We start from the raw sequence: 26,682 nt of genomic DNA, 5'->3' as shown, positions 1-26,682 counted from the left end.
GCTCTTCAACAGCATGCTGGAAGTTAGTTATGGAGAATCATGTGAAAAGGCAAATACTTAGTACTTAAATTCTGATTTCTCTTCTCATAGTCACAGCTGGGTAGAGGTACAATGCAGCTCCTCAGCAGTGCCAGGCCACCTTCTCCAGGGAGCCAAGACCTTTATCTGGATGCCAGTGAGAAATACAAGGTATTTCATGTACCGAAGGCGGGGAGAGTAGGGGGGGCAGAGGAGGGGAGGGGGTGGAGGGTAGACAGAGTGCATGGTGGGAGGGAAGCGGAACTGTTCAGAAGCACCCAGACCTACTGGGATGACAGAGAGTTGACAGGGCCATTTTCAATGACAAAGGCCAGCTGGCCTTTTGTGCAGGCGCTGTGTTAGCAAGCTGCATTGTGCAGTACCTCTGCCTCTGATGCAGCACGTTGGAGCGAGCCACTGCTTGGAATTCAGCTGCAAGGGAACAGCTTGATGTTCTTGCTGTGCTGTGGACAAATGTGCTGGCTCCCTCCTCTCCCCAGCCTGTTCCCCTTGCCCTTTGCATGTTACATTCATCAGTGCTCCCAACACCTCTGTGAACAGTGCCATCCACAGAAGCTGTCAAGCATGGGACAAGTTCTTATGTCTCAACCCTGACACCCACAGACCTCTTTCCAACTACTGAATTGAATAGCTGGTTTTAATTACATTTCAATATTTAAATCAGAAGTCATGTAGCGCTATCATGGTATTCATGTAAGTTTTATGTAACAACCATTTGTGACCTATTCAAAAAATCCACCAGTCCGAGTCCACCCAGTGTGTCCGGGCTCTGGATACAATTCCTTGTTATTCCCCTGCTCTGAGCAGTTTTGCCTGTGAGGCAGGGAAATATTATCCCCCCACCCTGCCCCCATTTCACAGATGGGGACAATGAGGCAGAGGGGGAGACAGTGACTTGCCAACATCACGGAGGGGAGTCAGAAGCAACAGTAGGACTGAAATGCAAGAATTCCTGACTACCAATGCTGAGCTCAGGCCAGTTGCGTGCTCTCTCTCTGATGAGGGACAGCTGGATGTTGTATATGGCTAAGTGCCTTGCTTCACAAAAGATTGGGAGTGCTGGGATTTTAAAAATGTCACATCAGCGAATGTGGGGCTATTGAAAGGTGCTGGCCTGTTAGATAATCCTGACGCCTGAATCTTCTGTTTATTCCCAGCCCATGTAAGTAGAAGCAATGTCTTTCTTCCCCAGTGTGCCTCAGGCCGACTGAGAGGGTGACCTCAAGGGAAGACTATTAAGAGAGCTGTCTCCAGGGCCCAGGCACTGAGAATATCAAGGGCAGGGGGCAATGTCAGGGGCCCAGAGCTGGATGGTCTTGAGGGGAGCTTTTTGGTGTGCTCTGGACATCTGTTTGCTTGGTCCTGCTGCTTGAGACTTATCAACTCATTTCATACTGAGCCTCAAACAGCTGCCAGACAGGGATGCCCTGCAGTCAGTGACCCTCCAGGCTTGATGTAACCCAGACTCCATTCCCAGTCTCCTGAGATTTGAAACTGATGACCTAGAAGAGAGAGGCTGTGATGTCCCCATCCCTGGGTCCAGCCACCCTGCACGGGGTGTTTGCTTGCTTCCTCCCCCCAAAGCTGTTAGTTTATTTCACAAGGCTGTATGCGCTTCTAAATTTTTCCCCCCTTGTCAGGGGAGGCATTTTCTTGGTGTTATCAAGGCTGTGGTGCCTGGCAGCCCTGGCCATGTGGGAAACATGCTGTTATCTAAACAGCAGCAAAGGTGTGGGAACCTTCCCCCACCACGCACCCATTCATCTCCCCAGCTGGAGCCAGGGAAATGTTAATACTTGAGCATCAAGCTTTTTCTTGGCTGGAAGCCAGGCCCCCTTTTCCCTGTAGCCCACTGTCTTCACTCCTGCAGCTGGAAAGAGACTGGGGCCCAAGGGGAGGATTTTGTACTTTTCCCTTCTTGGCGTTTATTTTTCTTTGATGCCACTCCCCACTCCTGTCCTCCTGCTGGGCACACAACAATGGGGGAAAGAGTAGGACCATAAAGGTTATGTTTTTTTCAAAGATCTGATGTAGTGCCCATCATCTTGTATCAAAGTAATTCAGTATACTGTTTACTCTGCCCATCTACTTTCATAGCCCCTCTCACAGCAGTTTCTGGGTGTCTCACATGTATTTAACCATGCCATGCGTCTGTGAGCTAGGGGAAAGCCATGATCATGAGCTGCCCAGGGTATCACAAGAAGCCTTTGGTAGGGTTAGGTTTTAGACTAGAACCAGCCTTTCTTCTCTACCCTGATAGCCAGCAGACAGCTGGGCAACTGCTTGGCCCTCTGAAGTGGCCATGATATGAAGAGCTGCTTACAGGTGGGATCTGCAGAGGCCAGAATCAGGGCAAGCGTACTCTACACCAGTGGTGCACAGCCTTCTGACCCCATGGGCCAGATAAGTGGTATGGGGTTCGTTCATGGGCTGGATTCTGCACTGGGTCAGTCTATGGGAACAATCCAGCATGTCAGCCCCGTCCTGCACGCCTGGATCCAGCCACACAGCAACCCTGTGTGCTGGCCAACCATGCCCTAGTACAATCTAGTGTGGAGGGCCATGTTATCCCTGCCCCTGGATCTAGAAATTTGCTATCAGGGGAGCGGCAATTAATGCTGCCACTGCTTTCTCACTACTGAATTTCCAGACCCATGAGGAGCCCTGTGGGCTGGATGACACACCTCTGCCAGTCAGGGGTTGAGTACCACTTCTCTTCATTGTGCTTGTAATCCTGTTCCTGTTTCCCCATCATTTCCTAGTATCACTTAGGACAGTGATTCTCAGACTGTAGGTTCTGAGGCACCTGTGGATCTTTGCAAGACATGGTTTCCCAGTGAGTGGTCGGGAGTCTGGTGGGGAGCTGGGAGAGATTGTATCTTTTGTAGCAAGGTCTGCATCAGGCTTCCTGTAGTCAGCTGTGCGAGTGTGAAGTCAGGGTGGATGTGGACTTTATAGACTAGCTAAATAAGATAGATACAGAGCATGAGCTTCCATGAACTCAAATTGACTTCATCAGATGGCTGCACACTTCTGCCTTCTTGGACTGCCACTTCTATTTCTCCCTCTCCTGGCTCAACTCTTGTTCCCAGATCCTTCTTTCTGTCTCTGCTTCTACATATCCCCAGCTATCACAGGGCAAGACCGTGGCTTGACCCCCTTTGTCACCTGGATGCAGTACCCAACCTCCTGCAGTACTCAGCTTTCCTGGGTCTGGAGATTTGGCAGTAGGAAAGCAGTGGTAGTGCTGACTGCTGTTCCTCTGTTACTATCTGATGAAGTGAACTCCAGCTCAGGATTGCTTAGGCTCTTTATGCGAGAGGCCAGGATTACTTAGGGTGGTATATTTTACTGGATCAACAGTATTGTTGGGATGGCCCTAAGAAATCCCCCCTTTCACATAATTCCTGTACCTTCATGGCTACATTTCATCTATACTGTCTCATTTAGTCAGTCTGTTGTGGGCCCTGCCACATGTTCAAATGGAAGCTGGATAAAAACTATCTATAGAGCTGTTAAACATTTTCAAGCACTAACTTTGTAGCTGGTTGGCTCTTTTTATAGCTGGATGGTCATTTTTATGATGTGAGAATTACTTTACACATGTGGCTGATTTAAATTTATTGCACAATTCACCACTCGGCTGCATGATGTATGCACTGTGTGGCAGGGGCCTAGAATGAGCATCTCTCTCTTGCCTTCCTGCAATCACCAACACTGCAGCAGTCCAGCTGTTGACCACCCCTGCCTGGCAAAGGCCCTGCTACATGTTTAGATGAAAGCAGGGTAGAAACCAACTATAGATGTGTTACACATTTTGAAGTGCCAACTTTTTAGCTGAGTCCCCTGTGCTGCAGTGAAAGACTTGTTGCCTGCCACGTAGGAGACCGAGGTTTAATTCCCAGAAGCTTATGCAATTACAGCCATGGAGGCACCAAACATTTGGACTTGGTCTGGCATTTCGATTCTATCTCAATGGCCTAAAGAGAGGTGGAAGGTCTGGGCACTGGCTGCCTCCATACTCTTGTTTAGGCATATGCATCAAAGGTCTGTGTGATCTCATGCATACATCATGAATCAGAAGGATCAATGATTGCCTAAACACGTTTTTCTGGCAGGCTGGCTCTTTTTGTAGCTGGACAGTCATTTTTATGGCATAAGAATGACTTTGCACATGCAGCCACTGTACATAATTCACCATTTAATTGTGTGATAATTATTTTAAATCTGCAGCTGCTCTACATTTATTGCACAATTCACCTGCGAATGGTGAGAATAAGGACCCCTCTGAATGTTCAGGTAAAGGCACAATGGGATCTAATGTGCAATCCACACAAAGCCACACATGCGTGGCAGGAGGTGCAATTTTGGGATTGCACATAAATCCCATCATGCCTTATTGCTAGTGCAGGGGAAGCCTGGGATCACAGTCCTGGTCCCCACCCTGCACTGGCTTCTGCAGCTACAAGCTCCACAGCTGATGGGACTTGGTGGAGCTTGCAGTGGGGACAGCATGAGGGAGCCCTACCCCACACCTCACAAGGCTCACAGCAGGGACAGCATTCTCCCCACCATCCCCTATGAGCCCTACAGTGCTGTCAGCTGCTGAGCTTGCACCAGGGAGAAGGCTGCCCCTGTTGTGAACATCATCAGCTGACAATGCTGCTACCTCTGCAGCCACATCAGCTGCAGGGCTGATACCCCTGTGGTTAGGAACCCCTCCGTTGACGAAGCACCACGCTGCACGTTCAGTTAATGGCGCGAGTGGAACAAGCCACAAAGTTATTCCATGTTCTGTGGAATAACTTTGTATCTTATGGCTTGTTTTATTGTGCCATCGTTTGATGGAAGGTGCAACTGAATGACGTTTTCGGTGTGAGGCGCAGAGGGGCCTCACTTTGCCAGGCTACGATTCCCCCCAGCCAAGGTGAGAGTAACTTGGCACATGTGGCTGGTTTATATTTTATGGCGCAACTCGCTTGGACTGAGAATAACTTGGCACATACGGCAGGTCTACATTTATGGGGTGATCTGCCTGGACCAATGTGAGAATCACTTGGCACTAGGGCAGGTCTGCATTAATGGCGGGATGTATAAACCGGGGGCAGGGGCCTACGAGGGGCGTCTCTCCCCCCCGGCCCGGCACACGTGGGCGGGCTACGACCCGCGCCCCCTGGGCTGCTGCCCCGGGCCGAGGAGCGCGGGGCTGAGCGGGCTGCCCGCCCCGTCTGTCCGCGCCGCCTCCCGGCGCGGCCCGCGCCTGCCCATTGGTTCCGGCCCGGGCTCCGCCGCCCGCATTGGCCGTGGGGCCGCCCAGGAAGTTTGAAAAAAAAGAAGAAAAAGAAAGTTGGCCCCGGCCGGCGCCCAGCCCGGCCTGACCCTGACCGCGACCGCGCGCCGGCAGCATGACGGTGAGCGAGCCCCGGCGGCGCGTCCCCAGCCCCTGGCGGCGGCGCGGCTCCTCCGCCTCCGCCTGCCGGGCGCGGGGCTCCCACTTGGCCGCGCCGGGACCCCACGGACGGCGCGAGCCTGAGGGCAGGCGGGGCCGGGGCCAGCGCTGCAGCTGCAGGCGGAGATGAGCCGCGCTGGGTCCCCGCCGGGACTGGGTGTGTCCGAGCCGAGCCGAGAGCGCCTGGTGGGGGCACTCCTGGTTCTGTGTGTGTGTGAGACACGCCTGGTTGGGGGGGGCGGTGTAACTCCTGGTTCATGTGTGTGGGGTGACACTCCTGGTTTGGGGGGGAGCTGGGTGTGAGTGACACACATGGTTCAGGGGAGGGGGGTGTGAGATGCTCCTGGTTTGGGGGGGGGAATGTAACACTCCTGGTTCGCGTGTGTGTGGGGGGGGGGTTGTCACACGTCTGGTTGGGGGAGTGTGACACTCCTGGTTCAGGGAGGGGGTGTGTGTGTGACACTCCTGTGGGGGGGATGTGACACTCCTGGTTCGGGGGGGGGAGCTGGGTGTGAGTGACACATGTGGTTTGGGGGAGGGGGGATGTGAGATGCTCCTGGTTTGGCCGGGAGTATAACACTCTTGGTTCGTGTGTGGGGGGGGTGACACTCCTGGTTGGGGGGGTGTAGTTGTGTCACACACCTGGTTGGGGGGGGTGTCACACGCCTGGTTCAGGGAGGGGTGTGTGTGACACTCCTGGTTTGGGGGGGGTGACACTCCTGGTTGTGGGGGAAGATGTGACACTCCTGGTCCTGGGTGGGGGAGAGGAGCTGGGGTGTGAGTGACACATGGTTCAGGGCGGGGGTGAGATCCTCCTGGTTTGAGGGGGAGTATAACACTCCAGGTTCATGTGTGTGTGGGGGTGACACTCCTGGTTTGGGGGAGGGGGTGTAACACTCCTGGTTCGAATATGTGAGGGGGGTGACACTCCTGGTTTGGGAGGGTGTGGTTGTGTCACACTCCTGGTTCAGGGGGACACGTGTGTGGGTGGTAGCCTGTGTGTGAGTGGCCTGGTTTGGGGGGGGGGGTGAGTGTGTGCGAGTCCTGGTTAAAGGGGATATTTGGGTCTGTCTATCCAGCCTAGTTACCGCATCCTGCCTGAGGGGTTCCTCTAAAGCCCTTTGCTGCGGCCCCCCCGGGTGCTGGTCCCTGGGCCAGTGCCTCCATCAAATGCCATAGCAAAAATGAGCAGTGGCTGCTGGGAGAGAAACGGGGTGTGGTAGTGTCCTGGGGCAGCCAGGCAGCATCATGGAGGGACCGACCAGCTGGTTTTGGGGCTAGGAGACCCAGGCCAGGAGTGGCCCCCTGGAGGGAGTATAGGCCTGGTACCACTTAACAGGACTGGTGGCAACAGGCAGTGGTAGTTCAGTGCTGAGGTGGTAGACCGTGGGGGCTGATCCCATGTGCCCTTGCGAAGGCAGGAGGGTCTTCTGCAAGGTGAGGGTTTGCTGTGCACGTGGAAGAGGGAGACAAGCGTGAAAAAGGGCAGTGGGGTTCTTTCTTTCTCTCCAGCTGGCCAGAGGCAGGCTTGGACACATGTTGGATTGGGAGGCGGAGAAGTGCATAGGCGCTCTTGAGTCCGGCTGGCTTGTGGGCTGCACCCTAGCAGAGGCGCCGTGACGTGAGGGGACGGGCTGGTGGCCAGGGCTGGATGGAGTCTTGCTGGAACTGGCTGGGGGCACCCAATGACGCCATCTGACCCTGAGCTCCATCCCGAGCCATCAGTCGGCATTTCCTTACAGCACCGCAACATCCTGCAGCCTTTCCTGTCCTTCCTGATGACACCCCTCCTCTTCCTCCTCTCTCAAACCTGGGATGCTGGGGCTGGCAGAGAGGGGCTGATGGTGCAGGAACTCTGCTCAGGCAGGAGATGGGAGTGGTGCTCCCTGCTGAGAAGCTGCCTTGTATCTTAGGGAAGCTTTCCTCCTTTTCCTACCACCCCCCACCCCCGCACCTCCTTTTCTGTGCTCATTTGTATTCTCTCTGCTTTGAGGAGTGCTTCTGCCTTGAGAAAGCACAAAGTGTTGCCTGTGACTGGGGCAGGGTGGCTGTTATCTCTAATCAGATAGGCTCAAGATGTAGATTTAGTTTAGGTATTTAAACCTGGGGTTTTCTTGTTATAGCCTCTGCCTCTTCTCCCAGCCCCTCAGACCTGATGTGCAGGGTGCCACCCTTGGGTCTCCCTTGCACTATGCCCCTGATTCCTCAGCCTGATTGGGACATATCACTGTCCCAAATTGTTCAACCCCAAATTGTTCAACCACGGGCAGAGATGGCAAATCTGTGACGAGGAATTAGGGCAAGACCTGCCAAACTCATGTAATGAATGGCCCTGGTCAGGGTTTGGCTTTGGGCTTTATTTTAGAGGCAAAGGGTCATTGCATTGAACCATCTGGGATGTAAAAGAGGGTGTGGTTAAGAGAGCGAGGCAGAGGGCACTGCTGTCTGCTGAAGCTAGTGAGGGATGGTGACTGGCAGTCTGTACTGGCACAGACACACCCAGGCGCTGGAGGGCAAGTCGGGGAGCACAGTTAAATAATGGAGGCGACAGGCTGGCCTGAGAATCCCTGTGCCTGAAGGCATTTCTCACGGGGTGGGGAGAGCACAGTCCTCTACTTGTTTTGATAGCCTGAGCGGACTTGGGAGCTTTGTTTGCCTCTGAGCCAGAGACAGGACTGAATTCACTTCCACCAAACAGAGCCAAGAATATTTCTGTGTCCAGTTCCGAACTGTTCCCTAGTATAAATAAGTAGGCAAGTGGGTGTCTTTGGAGCTGAAAAAGACAATGTAAGAATCACTGTATGACAGATTGTGGGGCTGCTCCTGAGATGCATGTGATGGAGCTGCTTCACCTGATGAGGGGTGCTGGAAATGGAAAGGACCTCCCAGACAGTCAAGGCAGGGTTGTTATTTTAGGGGTACTTCCCTGAGATTCTCTTCAGTCTGGTGCTAAAAGTCCCAAAGCAACAGGGCCTCCACCCTATTGCATAGCCCTAGTAGGCCAGGAAGCCTGTTCCTTTTCTTCTTTTAATTTTCTTATTTCCAGCTACAACCCCTTGTGCCACCCTCAGTAATTCCATTCCTTCTTTGGTGTTTACATTCTTCAGATATTTGCAGACTGTTATCACAGCCTCTATAGCTGCCTAGGCATAGTCAACCCTGTTTAATCTCTTAGCCTAAGCCAGCCATTCCAGTCCCCTGCTCATGTCAGTTCTTCCCTGGAGTCCTTCCAGCTCATCTACCTTTCTAGCATTGTGGCTCACAAGAAGCAAATGTAGCATTTTAGGTGTGGTCACACCAAAGCCCAGGCCACTGCTGTGAAACCTCAGGCCTCTGCAGCTGCAGCCTACATCTGCATTTCGGGGTGTGTACTTGTTTGTGCTCTGCTCCGGCATCCTATTTCATGCTTGTCTGTCATCTGTGATTTTCCAGGTGTTCCTGTTCTATCAAATCTGCATTTCAGAGCAATTTTCCACAGATGCAGTATCTAACACCGTCCCAAGTGTGTTCTTGTTTGATATTCTGCCTACGGGCTGGCTTCCATACCATCCTCCTTGAAAATCCTATTATAGACTGTCCACCTGGAGGGCAGGGATGCAAAGGTAGCTTTATATTACTTGAGCATCTCTTCTAGTTCTGGCCCCAGTGTAAGTTCACTGGGGCTGTTCTCATTTATGACAACCACACCCAGCTGCCTATGGACTCCTATGCAGCCTGAAATATTTGCAAATGGCCACAGCCATGGCCCTTTCTAACCCAGGTGCACGGTTAGGGAGGCAGCACAGATACTAGCCACGTACTGGGCAAATTCATTTTGGGGCCTTTAAGGTCACAACACTGGGCTGGGGTAAGGGTCAGAATTTGATTGGATAACTCTACTACCTCTGTCCTTGCCTTTTTTCTACTACCTCTAGCCCTTTAATGTTTCTCAATTTTCACTGCCAATTATAGCTTCTCCCAGTTTAATCTGCTTTGCTATTGTCAATTAACTGGGTGATTAATACCACCACACAGTAGGCTTCAGAGGAGATGAGCCCTAACACCAATCCCGATGATAATGCCAGCTAGGCATCTTTCCTTCCTGTCTCTTTCTCTATTATTCCCCTTTGTGTATGATCTCAGCCTGGTTTTAATCTGCACGCCTGTGTTCCTACCCAAGCTCATGGGACACGCATCCTTGGTTCAGGTTTTGCGAAGACACTTAATCAAATGCTTTCCTCAAAGCCCTGCTACCTTACATGCATTGCATTCCCTCTGATGGTTCAGCCTCTAATGTTTTAAGGGAAGTTACCCGGCCAGTCAAACTATTCTTTGCAACTCCCTGCTGTTCTGTTGCTCATGGTTCTGTTGTTTTTCTGACATCCAGGGGTATCTGTTACTCATTGTGTAGTTTCCGGGAAGCAACAATGTGGACATCTGGTGTAACGCAGAATGATCCAGCACTGTGTCTAGGGATGGAGGGGTGGGACGAAAGCAAACGCGGCACTGGCACTGTTCAGTGAGCCCGGAGCAACTGGCTTGTGTGTGCACGCGCATATGCATTCCACACGTGCATCGCAGCATGATGGATTTTATGCCTTGTTTCCCTTCATGCCTTACCCCAAGGGGTGACAGCATGAAGGTGGAGTTGCAGCCACAAGAGGAAAGGGGTTTTTGGCAGGGTGAGGTGAGGAGGAGTCCCTCCAGAAGCAGTAACCAAGCAGAGATATCAGCAAAAGCATGAAAGGCTAAGGGGAACAGACACATTCCTGTGTATGCACGCACGCACGCACACGTGTGTATGTGTGTTTCAGTCTGTAGTTGTTGTCCCCGGTCGGAGGTGAGCAGTGGAACCCTAGGCCACCTGGCTCTGGTTTCTCCACGTATCTGCTCCTGCGCCCTATCCAGTGCCTGCAATCTGACACCTCCAGCCCAGGGGGACCCTGATAGGTTGGGTTTGCAACTGTAGCAACAGGTGGCCCGCCCCTTCCATGTCCTCCCCACTCTGCACTCTAACCAATAGGCTAGCTGAATTTGGGGCCGTCCCATGCTCACTGCTGCTGCTGTCTGCTGTAACCTTGGGTGTAACCCAAGAGCTCAGAGCTGGGAAATGAAAGCAGAGAAAGTTTTGCCCAGCTAGGCTGCTGGAGGTCTGGGCTTGCGGGGGTCAGTTGGCACCAGGTGGACATTTCCTGGTTTGATCGGAAGTCCTTGGGGCATAGAGCACCCATCCAGTTGCTGAACTGCCCCCTCACAAACACATTGACACACACACCAGCCCCTTCTTGGGTGGAGCATGTGGCAGTCAGGCACACCCGGCAGCCTCCCCGAAATTGGCAGACCAGATGCAGACAACTTCCAGGTACAGCTCTGACATTTCCTCTCCTTCTCTGTCCCCAGCCTCTCTCTACTGCTGTCCACCCCAGGTTACATCACTGGTGCTTAACTAAGTTGGGGGCGAGGGGGGAGGGAATGAGACACAGATCTCATTGAGAATATGGCCATTGAGCCAGACTCATTCTTGATGCAACTCTGTGGAAGGCAATGAAGGGATGGATCTGGCCTGTTTGGGTTAGTAAAGCAAAGGAGAGACTGTTCTCTGAGTCAGCTCTCTACAGCTCCAGCCCTGAAAGGAGGCAGAACTGGTTGGGATGAGGTGGGGAGAGTGATATCTCTGCCATGAATGATGATACAGGTTAGGCCCTGCCCCACTCTCCCCTTCATATTCATTTGGGAGGGCTAGGATAGGTCACAAGCTGTGCACATGTGTGATAGGGGGGAGTCAGGGAGAGTAAAGGGGAGGCCTGTTTAGCAGAGCAGAACTCTTGCATTTCAGAAAAGAGTCTATTTCCAAGCTCCAACCCTGGCTGAGTCACCTGATGGCCCTGGGCAAGTCACTTAACATCACATATTTCCCTATCTGTTCTTTGGAGATGGCACTGTTCAGCTCCTACACAGCCAAGCTATTAATAAGTAATGGTGTTGTTGATAATGGAGGAAGCATCTCTCTGGACTCCGGAGTGATGCCAGATCTGGAGGAGGTTTGGGTAGTTCCCGGGAATCAAACTCCTTCCAGATGTAATTACTTCCGGCTTTTCCTCCACCAGGAAGTAGAAAACCTGTAACTATCTCCAGTCACTTAGGGAGCTTTTGTGGTGCATGTTTTTCTGTCATTTTTATCTCCTGGGCTGCTTCTTGGAGCTGTGATTGCCTGGTGTTTTTCAGAGCCATGCCTCTGCTGCTTGGTTCCTGATCCATTTGGGTTTAGTGGGAATAGGGCTGGACTGTTGCCCCTCTCACCCCTCTGTCCTCTCTAAACCTGTGGGCTCTTCCTTCACTCCCTGGCGGAAGGTGTGATGTTTTGAACTTGGTGTCAGTCCTGACCTCCTAACCCTGCCTTTTCTCGCAACCTGTATTAACCCCTGCTCTGTCCTCCTTTTTCCAGCCAGATCTCCTCAATTTCAAGAAAGGATGGATGTCCATACTGGATGGGCCTGGAGAGGTAAGATGGACATCTAGTCCCCATTGGAGACTCCTGTGTATCCAGAGCCTTTCCTTCTGCATAGTCACGCTGTTTCTTGGTGGAGAGAAGCAGTGTTGAATTTCTGCTTGGGTGCTTGATTTGTTAGATGTCCCCTACAGAGTCCCATCAAACCCTTCTCACTGTCCCTTTCCCGGTTGACTCTTAAAAGGATGAAGGTGGAGGAGGTATGTTTAGAGGGGAAAGGGGAGGTAGTCAGACCTGTGGACAAGAGGGTTGTAAGCAGAAACTTCCCCCTTCCAAAGTATTTTCTTAGCATTTTCATCTTTTCTCTTCCCTCGGTCTGTCGTCGTCTTGTTTCCTCCCCTTAACTGTTCTGTCTGCAGTGGAAGAAGCACTGGTTTGTGCTGACTGACTCAAGCCTGAGATATTACAGGGACTCCAGTGCTGAAGAGGTAAGAATGGGAATGCACCTTATCCTTCCCTCACTGCCTGTATGTAGGGAGAGCAGAGAGTCAGTCCTGGTGCAGGGTCTGTGCTCGGCTCCCAGTGGAAGCTGACTGCAATGCTGCCAGGGCTTATGATGTGGCTCAGTTGCAACTTCCCTGTCAGCTAATTCTGCAAATGCCTCAAGAAGAATAACAATTGAAACGCAGAGATCATAGAGAATCTGGCTCCAGCAAAGGTGGGGAAAAGAAAGACTCCTTGGGCAGGTGCAGGTTGAGAGTGGAGGATAGGGGATTTCATGATTCCAGCCATGATGCAGGAAGCACTGGGGAGATGATGGAGGCTGTCTCAGGGCTATAACTTTCACTGACTGTCTGAGGGGCATTGCAGGCTGATGAGCTGGATGGTGAGATTGACTTGCACTCCTGCACAGATGTGACAGAATATGCAGTGCAACGCAACTACGGCTTCCAGATACATGTGAGTATCTACACAGTGCCTGATAGTGGTTAGGTTAGGGGTTAGGTTGGTATGCAGGAATGCTGGTCACTAGGTAATTGGGGATTGTTCTGTTCCCTCTGCCTCCTCACACTGTCTGCAAATAGTATCTGCTAGTTGTCTGCTCACTGACTGGGAATGTGAGCTCATTAGAGCAGAGACTGTCTCTGGGTTTGTTTAGCCTGCTGACTGAATCGGCTCCAAGGCGCTGTAGGGAAAGGGTGGTATAGGAGGCCACAGGTGAAGTGATTTCAATGCAATTCATTCAGGGTTACTGTGTCAGCACCACCAGAGATACCTTTGCTGTCACTAAAACACTTATTTTACAAGTTTTTTCACAGCCGTGGGATGCTGCAATGAAAGAAAAAAAAACAAACTCCCCAGCTACTAGGGATTGTTTCTGCCTGTGTGTGCTCCTAATGGAATAGAAATTGGGACATCTTTAAGAGTGAGGGTTCCTTGGGAGCTGGCCAGCAAATCTCACCATGACTGTTCCTCGTGCCTGACCAGTTAGCCCCTTGTTGGCCATGTCTGGGTGGTGAGCTGACCTCATTCTGAGCCTTTCTGCCTCTTGTTGGTATGACTGAGGAGAGTAGAGGGGCCTGTAGGGTTAAGTTCTAAGTGATGGCTTTTCTCTGACTGTAAGGTACCAAAGGCAGATACCATCAGGCAGAACTGGCAGGTACCTTGTCACGGGAGGGTGAATGAGGTATTGCCTCCTCCCTATCTCAAACCCACTGTTTTCTCCCACTGTCTTTCATGGCAATGAGCAGGACATTGACTGGAGAGCGGTGTTTCGGTTCTCCCTTTCAGACGAAAGATGCTGTCTTCACTCTATCAGCGATGACCTCAGGAATCCGGAGGAACTGGATTGAGGCACTGAGGAAAAACGTGCGTCCTGCCAGTGCTCCAGATGTCACCAAGTACGTATCTCTGGGAACGTTCCCTCTGCCTTAGCACCCATGCTGCTCCTTACTACTGAGATGGCTATCTGGGTTGGTACATTGGACAGGGAATAGTGGACGTCTCTTCAACTCATCTGGGAGTGGGAGGAGGTGCCTTGCCACTTGCATTGGTGTGCACCAGTGATAACCCTTTAAAGGCCCACATCACAGGCATGGGACAAGGAGAGATGAACACGTGCCCCAACATAAATGACACCAGTTTGGTACAGTAGTATAAACTTCACCAGGAATAGGACAGGGCAGATGTGAATCTGTCCCATGGCTAGGAACAGTCAGTAGACAGTGTGGGGGATGCCTGTTGCCTTTAGCAGACTGTCACCCCATGTTGAAGGTGGACAGATGGAACCTAAACTTAATCAGGGTGAAACTCCAGTGGCATCTTTCTAGGGCAGTTCTCCACATTGGGTAAAGTTACCACAATTTAGGAGTTTGCATCTTTTGTCCACTACTTTTATGCTGGTGTAAATATTCCATCATCCTTACAGGATCAGTTGGGGAGTGCAGGAGGAACTCCTGAGGCCTTGCAGTCAAGGTACTGTCAGGTGACCTAACAACAGAGGAGCTCTCCCTGAATCTGCTGTATAGGATCCTTTGAAGTATGAAGTTGAGGCTTATCAGCAGAGGCTGGAAGAGCTAGGGTTATTTAGTCTGGAGAAGAGAAGACTGAGTGGGGGGACTTTAACAGTCTTCAACTACCTGAAGGGTGACTATAGAGAGGATGGAGATGGGCTTTTCTCTGTGACAGAGACTAAACTAGGAGCAATAGCCTCAACCTGCAACAGAGGTAATTGAGTTGAATATTGGGAAGAACTTTCTGCCTATGACAGTGGTCAAGCATCGTAACAGGCACCTAAGAGACACCGTGGAATTTCCATCCTTGGAAGTATTCAAGAGCAGGTTAGACAGACACTTTTCGGGGATGGTTTATTTGGGGATGATCCTTCCTTGAGCATAAAGCTGAACTAGATAACTTTTTAAGTCCCTTTCAGCCCTACTTTTCTATGATTCCTGTGAATGTGGGGGTGACTTTTTTACTTGTTATTTGCTCAGCCCTCTGTGCAGTGTCCCATTCTTGTCTTCCCCCAGTTTTGCCACCATCTCTTCCCCTACCCAAACAAATTTTAGTGTAAGTGCCTGAAAAGAAGAGGTACTGCCAAGTTTTTCATCCTTTCTACACAGGAAAGGGGAGAAGGAAGGAGTCTCCTTGGTCATGGGAGGGGAGGAGCTCTGAAGAGCATAGCTGGGCTGGTGAGCATAAGTCCACAGCTCAGACTCAATGATTGCAAGTGGCATCTAGCATCTTAAGAGCCAGTTCTGGTTCTTCATGTCATGTGGAAACTGTTCTTATCACAGAGCTGCTGAACAGGGGTGTGTGTGTGCGTGCACGCGTGTGGTCAGGAGGTTCCCAGGGCTGGGCTACCCAAGGGTGTGGCAGCAAGGTAGGCCTGGGTGCATTGGCAGAAGCATGTGTGGGTAGTTTGCACAACACTTGCTTGCATTACTCCCAGCACTGTGTCTCCCTCATGGGCTCGTGCTCCCATTTCAGGCTGTCTGACTGCAACAAGGAAAACTCCTTCCGTAGTTATGTACCCCAAAAAAGCTCCCTCTGTTCAGAGGAGCAGCGTTCAGGCATGGGGTCAGAGGTTATCTCCAAGGGCAGTTACCGGAAGGCAGACGGGCAGCGCCAGGCTTTCGACTATGTGGAGCTGTCCCCCCTGCAGCAAGGCCCCTTGAACCAAGGGTCCCCACAGCGGACAAGAGGGAGTTTGAGGGTCTTTGACAGAACATTCAAGCACGAGGAGCTGGAACGGGACCTGGCCGTTCGCTCGGAGGAGAGGCGGAAGTGGTTCGAGGCTCCTGACAGTGGAGTCCTGCAGACTGATGGCCCAGCTCGGGATGTCTTCCGCAAGGGGTGTGAGAAGGAGTCGATGGGCCAGTCCCTGTCTGAGGAGCAGCGCAGTCGGCTGAAGGAAGAGATTGAGAAGAAGTGGCTGGAGCTGGAATGCTTGCCCCTGAAGGAGTCCAAGCGGGTCCCCCTGACAGCACTGCTGAACCAGAGCAGAGAGGGCCATGGGGACAACAGTGAAGCACTGGAGAAGGAGGTAGGAGCTGACTTGCTCTCTGGCACCATGTTTGCTTTTTCTCAGTTTGGCAGAGGGAGCCCCAGCACTTTCATGCTCCTCCAGGTTGGGCTTAGCTGATGGAGGTTACATCTCTTGTGGGGTAAGGTTGTGATGCTGGGAAAGCAATGTCCTTTGCTTCCTATCTGAAGTATGAGAGCTTTAGCTCACATTGCACTCATAGCCCATACAGTTTCCCCAGCAGCTTAAGGCCTGCGTTTGGAGAAACAGCTTGCTTATATATAGACAGCTTGGCCAAGCTCAGGCCTAGTGTCATGTGGTGAAATGCCACTGGCTTGCCTTGAGTTGAGACTTGCGATTAAACTTTTATGCCGTAATGCCCAAGCAATCCCAAACCTCTGCGCTGTCCTTTGTGACAGGAGTGCTCCTCACTACTTTCCCATTGAGCAAGGAGTATGTCTCTACTTGCATATGGAGGGTGTGAGCCCCTCATTCTAAACCCTTATAGCTGCATTTCTGTCTGTCAGGGAGAGTGTGGTTCATGCTACACGTGTCTTGATGGAGGGCCTTGTCCCTTCACCTTCCTAGGCTGACCAGCTGGGTCCTACCTCACTGTGATATCCCCTTCCCCTTGATACAGGAGGTCAATTAGGGTTCCCATAGAAACACATTTCCTTTGGTTTTTTTCCTCATTGCCCAGGCTGGTCTGGTCTGGCTGGAATATAGCACGTAAATTCTGAACTGGGGCCTTTTCTCCCATAGCTGAGTTGATTTCATACCCTGGCTTCCTGGCACAGGTTCAGTCCCTGAGGGCACAGCTGGAATCCTGTCGTGTTGGTGGTGAGAGCCTTCGTGACACTGCAAAGCCCCATGGAGATGGCAGTGTGCCTCGGGGCTACATCTCCCAGGTGAGGAGGGTCAGCAGCAGGCCAGAAGCCCCTCTCGGCTGTTAGTCTGCTCAGATTCCAGGCAGGATAGAGATTTGAGGGAGACAGGAGATTTCCACCTATCTCGATTACCTTGCACACATTACATTAATTAGTATTGCCATGGCAACCAGAAGGGAGCCCAGCTATCACGTTAATGACACAGCGGTTGATGAGTTATGCCAGCCCTTAAAGAATCTGGTGCCCAAAGGCCCATGCAAAGCATAAGGGCATAATTTGAAGGGGTTCTGTCCAGTGTTGCTGGAGTGGAATCACGCTGAGGGATGGGACTACTATACCACAACACCTTGGTGGCACTGGCCTGGCTTGGGGAGCTGTCTCCCTCCTCAGGAGTGAATTTCAGGGCGGGGTCATGTGTGAGTTTAGTATGTATTAAGACTCTCAGATGAAGGAACTGACCGAGACCTTCCACAGATTTACAGACCCTGCAACTTAGGTGTGGTTGTCTGAAAGCCTCAGAGGGTACAGATCAAAGCCTCTGGTCAAAGGTAGCTCAGTCCAAAGGTATGGGACTGACCTGAGCCTCTGCTGTGCCAAGAGTAGCCAGGGTGTAGCTGGATCTTGTTGATGTTGCAGGTTGGCAGCACTCAAGTCTCAGCAAATAGAGGGTAGCTTGTTCAGTTTCCAGGGATGGACACACATAACACTTAAACTGGATGAAATCCAGTTTAAACCTCATGCAAACAGACATATGAGCCTGTTACACCGACTTAAAAGCTGACTGGAATGGTTAAAAAATGTACCTGGAAAATCAAGTACTATTTTTGTACCAGTTCACTGTGAACCAGTTTCAGTGTTATGTGTGAACATCAAGCATACCATGACAGGGGTCTGGTCAGTCCTCCAGGTATCCCACAGTGCATCACTCCTCACTGCCACTCCCAACTGCTGCAACTCTCTGCTCTCATACCCAGACAGAATTCTGCTGTCATTTCTTTTTCCTTTTGTTGGCACAGTTTATCACAGAGCTCCTTGCACTGTTTGTTCAATAAAGGCGATCTTTCTAACAACCAGCTGTGTCCTCACTCCCTACTTGACTGTAGCTGCTCATCATGTCCTCGCTGCAGCCCCTGGGAACCCAAAAGCATGGGTCTAAGCACTTCTTCCATGCCTGCCCCCACCCCTAGTCAGGCAAGCAGACCTCAGACTTCAATCAACTCCAGGCTATTGAAGTTTATTGAACTTGTGTGTTTAGGAGAGAAGTGAAAACTCCCCCAGCTACATGTTGCCCACCTCCTGGGACCCTTAAAGCATGGGTGCAAGCACTCCCCCTCCAACTTGTCCACTAAGAGGCATGTAAACTGGGTTCTCACTCCCACCTAGTGTCGGAGCCCCAGCACTTCACACACAAATATGAAACAGTTCCCAATCTGGCATGTGGGAATGGTTTAATTGTTATGTGCGTCTGCACTCTCATGAGCTGCTCTCCCCATTGCCAGGAATAACTGACTGCCTTTTATTTTGGTTGGTGGGGGGGAGGGTGTTCAATGTGGGAAGGGAGTAGCGGGGTTGGACATAACATAAGGATATGGCCAGGGCTAGAAAAAAGACAGCTGATAAAAGTCTAAAACCATGGATCCTGTGGAAAAAGTAAACAAGGACTTGTTCTCTGATATCTGCCTCAACACTAGGACTAAGGGGCATAGAATAAAATTATTAGTTATCAGGTTTAAAACAAATGAAAGGAGGCTCTTTGTCACACAGCATGTTGTTAAGTCAAGGAACTCATTGCCACAGGATATTGTGGGCTGAAAATTTAACTGAGTTAAATGGGGATTGGACAAATTTGTCTTCTCTTAGTGGGTATCAAACATGAGAGCTGGGGACGCTGCCTCAAAATTAGGATTTCCTAGGCCTCTGAATGAAGCTGGAGGGGAGGGGACAAGTAAGTCTGGATATGCTGTGCTTAAATACTTTTCCCGTTTAGCATCTGCACTCTACTGCTGTGCAAAACAGGGTAGTGTAGGCTTAACCTATGGTCAGACCCAGCAAAGTGTTTCTTATGTTCAGGACTAACGCCCTGTGTGCCAGTCATCAGTGAGCATAGCTTCCTCTGTGCAGCCATCACAGAACATGTGCTCATGATTGAGGGCAACTCCCTTGACACTGGGCATGCTTCATTCCCTCAGTCAAGTCTCTGGCAAAATGCTTCCCAACAAGGAGAGGGAGGAGGAGTGTTGAGTGCCCAGGGAGCTAAGGTGGTAACCCTCAACCTTTTAATCTTTCTGTGGCCTTGAAGTGAGCTCATTCAGCTGGAAAAAAGGGCAATAAGAGTCCTACTTTGCAAGGTCCTGTGCACCTTCTCTGTCCTGGGGGTGAAAGGATGTGCCTCTTGGGCTCTGGCCTTAGCGTCACCATGCTCATGTGATTCCTGTTACACATGTAAACTCTCAAGGGAGGCTGTCTTGAAGTAACCCAGTCAGGTAACTGTCCTGTTGCAATTGATCCCTCACAGATAAAGCCTCCGTATCACGTGGTATCTAATGCAGCCAGTGAGCAGCAGTGCTGGGGGCCTGATGAATATTACTCTCTGCAGGGCCCATGCTGTTTAATCAGCTTCCCTAATTAAACAGGTTGGAAGAGTCAGTTTTTTAAATCAGGCCCCAACTGCCCTTCCATTAAAAGAGGGCTTTTTTGTGATTCTCCCTCTTCACTCTCCAGGGTTTCATAGCCAGTTTCAAGATAAATCACAAGACAGCAGAGCAAATTGTGGGTGAGGATTATGTTGACCACTCCTCTGGAGCCTTCAGGGTGATTTTTACTGTCCACCTAGAGCAGATAGCAGCCACCCTCCTCTCTAATGTTGGTGGTACAGCAGTTGGTGACCACAGGTCCCAGAACTTTGCCCAACCCAGCAATAGTTTCTGTATTTTCCAGTCATTTTCCAGGGTGCAATGCGTGTCCCACTGGGGTCTGTGGAGGTGAGGGGGCAGCAGCCTCAGGACTACCAAAGGGAATTGGCTCTCAACTATCAGCCAATGCTCCAGGGGCTTTTATAAAATAAAGAACTCTAGCTGCAAATGTTACCAAATGTCCTGGATGTTACGAAGGCAAAAGTGGCTCCCTGAGGTTACAGAGAGCCTGGAACAATAGCTTAGAGGTAGAAGCTAAGCAAACTCCACTGCTAATTATGATGCTTGGAAGGTCTGCATTGTTAGCTGTCTCTTGCACATCCAAGGTGTATGAAGAGAGGATTGTGGGACATGGCCCTGTGGCCTTGCCTGTTACAAAGTGTTTCTGTCAGAGCTGTGATGAGCTTACACTTGCCCCAACAGTTGTGGCTTTGCTAGTGGAACCCCCGGGCTGGACGCAGCTTCTGCCTTTTGCAGAGCTGGTGTGGCACCTCAGCAGCAGCATACTTGCTGCATCTGCCACAGGGTGCCCAGCGACTGCAGTGCTGCTGCTGACTGCTCAAGTGGCCCCGTGCAATTTGAGAACAGCATGCAACTGAGTGGAGAGGGTCAGAGGAGGCGCAATAGTTTATCTGTCTCTGTCAGTCCAGTTGTTGCCCGGCCCACCCGCTTCCTGGACTCATTGTCCTCTAACGGCATTCCTTTCCTTTCTCCCCTCTTCTGCGCGGCAGGAGGCCTGTGAGCGCAGCTTGGCAGAGATGGAGTCTTCCCACCAGCAGGTCATGGCAGAGCTGCAGCGGCATCACCAGCGGGAGCTGGAGCGGCTGCGACAGGAGAAGGAGAGGCTCCTGGCTGAGGAGGCAGCAGCTACAGCTGCAGGTAGGGCCTGGAGCTGAGGTCCTCTACCTGAAGAGATGTCTCTCACGTTGAGGAGAGATCCTCACCATAAGTTCCTTCCTGCCAGCTCTCTTTCAAACCCCATTCACTTCCTTTCCAAGCACTTTCTCTCCTAGGATGCCTTGAACCTCTGGAAACGCCGCAGGGTGGGGAACAAACCTAGCTACAGGCCTGATTCAATGAGGTGATAAGCACCATTGATTCCTGCTGTCCTCAGTCAGTGCCAGCATCTCTGGGATTGGGCCCTGCCAAAAGAAAACAGTGTAATCTCTACAGCATTGAAGGGATGCAAGTTGGCCAAGCATTGCTCTGGGAGTCAATATTTTGGGCTCTGTCCCCAGTTATGCTAGTGGCCACATGCAGGTCCTTGGGCTGGTCACTTCACCTCAGTCTGCCCCCACATTCTGGTATGTTTAGACAGCAATCCTTGCTCTCTGGGTATGAGCAGCACTAGGCATCCCAATGTTAATTGTAGCCTCTGGAGTAAGCAGATGTGCCTCCATGGATCAGCGATTACCCTTTCAGCTTTGCAATGAGCTGGTCACTTGCTAAGATCCAAGACAGAGCTAATGAGACCTTTCTGAAAAGATCTTGTGATAGGTAGGAGTATGGTAGTTGGTCTGCCTTGTTTTCTGTGGCCTCTAAGACCCTGTAGTGAAGAGGACCATGCATCCCCTGTGAATATGCCCCTCTGCATCATGGGCTTCTGCACGCTGGGACCAAACTGAGATTTGGAATTCCATTCCCACAAAGCTCCACCCTTTGATCAGGGAAGTAAGGAGTGAGCAACTCAGCTAACTGATGGTGGCAGATGGTTATTGATACCATGCATGGTCTGGTCACATGTGGTCCCATGGCTCTTCAGTGACAGCTGGGTGCACTGTGCCAGATTGGACTGAGGCCAGATTACTCTCTCTCTTTCCCATTCCCATGTCTTCAGGCTCTTTTTCTTGAGTATAGTGTTGTGGGTACATTTTAAAAACCTGATCCTTACATCTGATTGTGCACAGAGAGACTCATGTAACCCCATTACCACCACTTTGGCATGACAGGAAGCTTCCAGAAGCTACATCCGTGGCTCACCCAGTACTGGCTGGGTTTATGGGTGTTAGCATGGTGAATGTGCTGACTGCAGACCAGAGGATGGAAATACTGAGTCCTCCCTGGAGTTGTAGGGCCTTTAGCAGCAGTTGGGAATGTACACCTGATGACCACACAGAGCTAGTTTGCCACTGCCAAACATTACCAAGCTGGGACTGGGTCACTTTGATTCCATTTGTCTCCATTTGTTTCTAGCCATTGAAGCACTGAAGAAGGCCCACCAGGAGGAGCTGAATAAAGAGCTGGGCAGGACGCGCAGCTTCCAGGAGGGTGGGTCCAGCTTTGACGCCCTTCAGAGGCAGCACCAGTAAGGAGTCTCTTTGCACGTTTCCTTCCCAGGGTGCCCAGGCCAAGTTTCTTGGGTGTGGCAGGGGGTCCCTTTCAGATACCCCTCATCTAAGGAGCAGAGTAAGCCAGCAGGGAAGGGTTGGAGGATTCTGGCCACATTAGTATTGGGGGTATTCCTTATGTTCCATTCCTCTTGTCTTCCTCCCTGGTAATGTGGCTTTAGCTTCTAGCTTTAAGCTGCTTCCCTTCCCTCTTCCCAGGCAGAGACAGGGGAGGATGGACTGAGGTGCTGACTCTTCAGGTGACAGTCCCCTCCCTGCTGTCAGTAAAATGGCAGGGTACAGTGGGAGGAACCAACAGCTCCCCGTCCCTAAAGCACCAGCAGAGGCAGCTGTGCTCAGATTCTTCCTGCCTTCATTCTCCCAGCTTTTCAAAGGGCTCCTCCATTTCATCTCCTGTCACATGAGGTGCCTGGAAGAAGCCACTGTGTGTGTGGAGGGGTGACGAGGGCTGAAGCCTTGATCTGTGTGGAATACATTTTTTTTTCCTCCAGCCCTCTGTCCTCCCCTCAGTGCTGACAACTAACCTTTATCTTCTGATTACCAGCTGTTCAGGGGAGTGACAAGAGTGCAGGGTCAAGGCTTTCAGTGGGCAAAGGCAGTGCCAGTACACAGATAGGGATGTAGAAGGGGGTGCAGTAGGTGCCTTGTTTCTCCTTGGTAACATTGGGCATCTGTGGCAGGTTGGACCTGGCTTCTCTGAAGCGGGAGCTGCAGGTTCTTTCTGAGCAATACTCCCAGAAGTGCCTGGAAATAGGGAACCTCACAGAAAAGGCAGAAGAGCGGGAGCAGATGCTGCAGTGCTGTCAGCAGGAGGGGAAGGAACTCCTCCGGCAGAACCAGGCAAGAGATTTTTCCCCAGAGGCAAAGTTCCCAGGGGCATGTTTCCTGGAGAACCAGAAACCCCTTTAATTGCTGAGCTGTGCTGTACAGAACTACGTGAACCACCTCTATCCTGAGCCTGGGATGTGTGTGTGTGATGGGGAGGGGGTTGGGGTTATGGTCCTTGAGGTTATGATCCTGGCTGTCAGCCAGAGCCACACCAATCAGGCAGGGTCTGGAAGCTGTTACACACCTGTGTTCACTGCCCTAATGGACTCTACTCTTGGTCCCCAGGATCTGCAAGCACGCCTGTCAGAGGAAATTGGGAGGCTACAGACCTCCATCGCTGCTCATGGCTCTGGGGATGGGGCCTTGCACAATAATGAGAGGAGCTCCTGCGAGCTAGAGGTAAGGAGACCTGCTGGGGTCATGTGGTGCTGGCCTAATTTCAGAGCGTGCATGGCCAGCCACTGGGGACTTTGGACACCTGGAGGAGCAGCCAGGGGCAGCAGCGGTGGTGTCCTGCTGGTATTAGGGGCCCTGGATAAGTGTGACACCAAAGGCTGATGACACCAGCTGATGCAGGAAGGAGCTACGCAAGCTTCCCCTCTAGCATTCTGCCAGCACTCCCCACTCTTGATCTGCAGTACTTCCTGCCCTGGTGCTCTGGGCCCTTCCTTCCTACCCCCACCCTATGCAGCACATGCTTCTGCCAAAACTCTGCAGCAAGGAGGCAGTTTCTGAGCCAGGCTGCATCAGCTCAGGCCCTTCATTCTCTCTCACTTGCTACTTGCAGGTGCTGCTTCGAGTGAGAGAAAATGAGCTCCAGTACCTGAAGAAAGAGATTCAGTGTCTTCGGGAGGAGCTACAGATGATTCAGAAGGTACGGTGCCCCTGGAAGTGTTCTTCTTTTAGTAGAGTTCAAGGCAGGAGGGATGCCAAGACCTTGCTGAAGTGTGAGGCAGGGAGTTCTGGATCTGGGAAAAGCATCACTTGCTGGGGGGGAATTTTGTGCAGGGTTGCTCAGTCCTCCTAGATTAACCCTCTGGAGCTCAGTTCTCTGTGTGTGCATGTGCATATGCCATATACCTGCAGAAAGGGAACCCTTAAATGTGGGGAAGACCTGGCCAGCTCTGGGTGGGGCTCCAATTCAGCTGTTTTATTTCCCCTCCCTCTATATGCCATCCATCCTGCAGCCAGGCCATGTCTCTCCTGTACCCTTAGTAACTCACCATGAAGGGAGGGTTAGCTCCACTGTATGACCTTTCCCTTTTGCCAGTGCAGCATGGTTATGGGCATCCCTTTCTGTTTCTATTTTTCCATGGCTTGAACCCTCTGGCTTCCATCACTTCTGCCCTTTGACTGTTCTACAGTTGAATGGCCCTCGTCCTCAGGAAAACCTTCATGACACCAATGCCTATGTTTCCCATGGCTCCTACTTCTGTCCTCTTGTACACACTCTTCTCCCTCAAGGGGCGGCCCTTTAGGTGCTTCTAGAGAACAGTCTCACTGAGCCAACCTGTTCAGCCTTGAGTAGTTTGATAGATCTCAGTTGTGAATTCCTCCTCCCAGCTGCCTCTTTAACTGGATCTCTGGGGATGCCATTGCTGTACCAGGGCAATGATGTCTCTTCTTGGCAGTCTGAGGCCTCTGGCCAGCTTTCAGACTCCCACTGCCTGCATAGGAAGGCAGAGCAGGCCAGGGCTTGGGTTCAGACTGAGGTCTCCATCTTCCTGGCTTTCCACCCAGGGGCATCTGTGCTGCTCCCTTCTCCTTCCCCCTCCCCCATGAATACCAATGTCTGGATTGTGACTCCTTGCCTTCCACTGCAGGATAAGAGGTTTGCCTCAGGAAAATACCAGGATGTCTACGTGGAGCTGAAACGCATCAAGGTGCGCTCAGAGCAGGAAATCAAGCAGCTGAAGGAGCATCTGCGCCTGGCTGTGGCGGCTTTGCAGGAAAAGGAGATGCTGTGTAACAGCATTGCTGAATAGAGGTGAAAGACTGGACATGGAGGGGTCAGGTCTTGTCAACTTGCACTGGGGAGGAGCATAAGTTATGGGTCAGGAGCACCCAGGGGTTGCTGCAGGGCAGTACTCCACTCATGGTCCCTAGACTGCAGGGGTGTGATGGGTGGGCTTGAAAGGCAGATGCAAAGGAGGCATTGGCCATCCCTGACTTGCCCCCAGTGCCAGGCAGCATAGTGCTGGACTTCACACATTACTACCTGAATGGGGAGAAACTGTATTCCTACCTGTGTGTTTAATCTCTGTGGAAGTAGCTTGAATTAAGCAAAACTGTCTGTCTCTGTTGACCCTGGGCCTCTCCTACTATTGGTATTTACAAGAGGTGAGGTGTAAGGTGGCCCTAGGAAGTGATCAAAAGTGCCCTCTTTTCTTGCTTGCTGGGTCATGCTGTCTTTGAGACAAGAGCAAACTCTGTTGGGTGTCTTATTCTCACTGGATCTGGTCCAGTGGGAATTTTCCATCCTCATGGTTCCTCTTCCTGTTCATGGCACCACTGGCAGGGCTCAGACCACACAACCCCAGGTGCTGTTGATGCTTATTCATGGGCAGTCTGGGGTTGCAGTACAAGCAGTGTCATTAGCTGGCAGTTTGGCACATAGTGGCCCTCTCTCTTCAGCTTAGTGAAGTGGCAGCCTTCTGCCTGGTAGAAATAGTGTTTTTAAGTCATTTGTCTTGTTTTTCTTTTTTTTCCCCCTCTTCAGGTCTGTTTTACTCTGCTCCTCACTTGTGGGGAAGCGGTGGCTGCATCCCATCCATTCACACAACCTGCCCAGAACCCATCCCCTCATGCCTTCCAACGAACCCCTGTCCCGTGTGCCTGCGTAACTGAGCACGCCATTTGGACTGGCTCCAACATGCACCTTCTTCAGGATTTTATATGTGAAAAGATATTTTATAGAGATTTTTTTTGTGGGGTCTTTTTTTGGAAGGGGAGGGGAGCATTTTAAGCTACTATATCTTTTAGCCAGCAGCTGAAGACAGACTTTGTATTCCCTGTTGCCCCTTCTGGCCATGAGTGCACACAGGCTCTGGAGTGGCTGTCTTGTACCACTCTCCTTCTTCAAACGTCTGTGTGAGCCAACTTGGATGTGCTAGAATGACCGTGGCCCACAGCAGCCTGTGCAAGAGGCAAACTAGCCATAGCAGGGCAAGCAATGGCTCCATCCGCCCTGGGCACATCCATGGGGAGATGGTGGTGAGAGTCCATGTGACCAAGTCTATCGGTGACTATCCTCCAACTCAGAGTACTGCACTAAAGGCAGGTTCCTGCATGAGTAGGCCAGCTGTCTGTCTCACTGTGAGGCTGGTGCCTACCGCAGTGTGGGACAAGCCTGCCTTCTGCCTGCACACCCCTGAGGAGCAGTGGAGACTTTTCATGAGCCGCTGCTGCCTCTGCCAGAGCCAAACAACAAAGGCAGCTGCTGCTCTGCTGCACAGTTCATAGTTTAACTTAATAAAAATATTCCAATATTGCAGAGGGATCTTGTATGACTGTTGCATTGGCCTCAGAGTCACTGATGGTGTCAAGTCAGGCTTGCTCTTTACACAGCATCTTTGAACCTTCATGTTGGAGGATGGCTCCTTGCTTTATCGGATCAGCAGTATCCAGCAAGGGCTGCCAGTTGTGCCTAGAGACTTTGATATAAGAACTGCTGTCCTGGATCAAACCAAAGGTCTGTCCAACCTCGTACATCCTGTCTCTCATACTGGCCAGTAGCAGATGCCTTCAAGAGCAGGGGCATCAACATAA

The 26,682-nt window shown here is 51.4% G+C and overlaps 1 protein-coding gene across 1 annotated transcript in view; it reads left to right on the top strand.

Annotated features, from left to right (window-relative positions):
• TRIOBP (TRIO and F-actin binding protein) overlaps window positions 1-26,407 on the top strand; it is a 35,327-nt gene extending 8,920 nt beyond the window's left edge. The window contains exons 9-22 of the mRNA XM_090043063.1: window positions 91-189; window positions 11,913-11,969; window positions 12,335-12,403; window positions 12,786-12,875; window positions 13,707-13,816; window positions 15,405-15,960; window positions 16,737-16,847; window positions 20,470-20,617; window positions 21,932-22,043; window positions 22,767-22,926; window positions 23,200-23,313; window positions 23,702-23,788; window positions 24,738-24,901; window positions 25,634-26,407. Of these exons, the coding sequence (XP_089899189.1) occupies window positions 91-189; window positions 11,913-11,969; window positions 12,335-12,403; window positions 12,786-12,875; window positions 13,707-13,816; window positions 15,405-15,960; window positions 16,737-16,847; window positions 20,470-20,617; window positions 21,932-22,043; window positions 22,767-22,926; window positions 23,200-23,313; window positions 23,702-23,788; window positions 24,738-24,899 (1,875 nt within the window). The 3' untranslated portion in view covers window positions 24,900-24,901; window positions 25,634-26,407. The remainder of the gene's footprint in view (window positions 1-90; window positions 190-11,912; window positions 11,970-12,334; window positions 12,404-12,785; window positions 12,876-13,706; window positions 13,817-15,404; window positions 15,961-16,736; window positions 16,848-20,469; window positions 20,618-21,931; window positions 22,044-22,766; window positions 22,927-23,199; window positions 23,314-23,701; window positions 23,789-24,737; window positions 24,902-25,633) is intronic.
• The last annotated feature ends 275 nt before the right edge of the window (window positions 26,408-26,682 follow it).

This window comes from Crocodylus siamensis, chromosome 4, assembly GCF_052110815.1.
Source record: "Crocodylus siamensis isolate JL-2025a chromosome 4, ASM5211081v1, whole genome shotgun sequence".
Taxonomy (NCBI): domain Eukaryota; kingdom Metazoa; phylum Chordata; order Crocodylia; family Crocodylidae; genus Crocodylus; species Crocodylus siamensis.
This window is presented reverse-complemented; position numbering and strand designations above follow the sequence as displayed.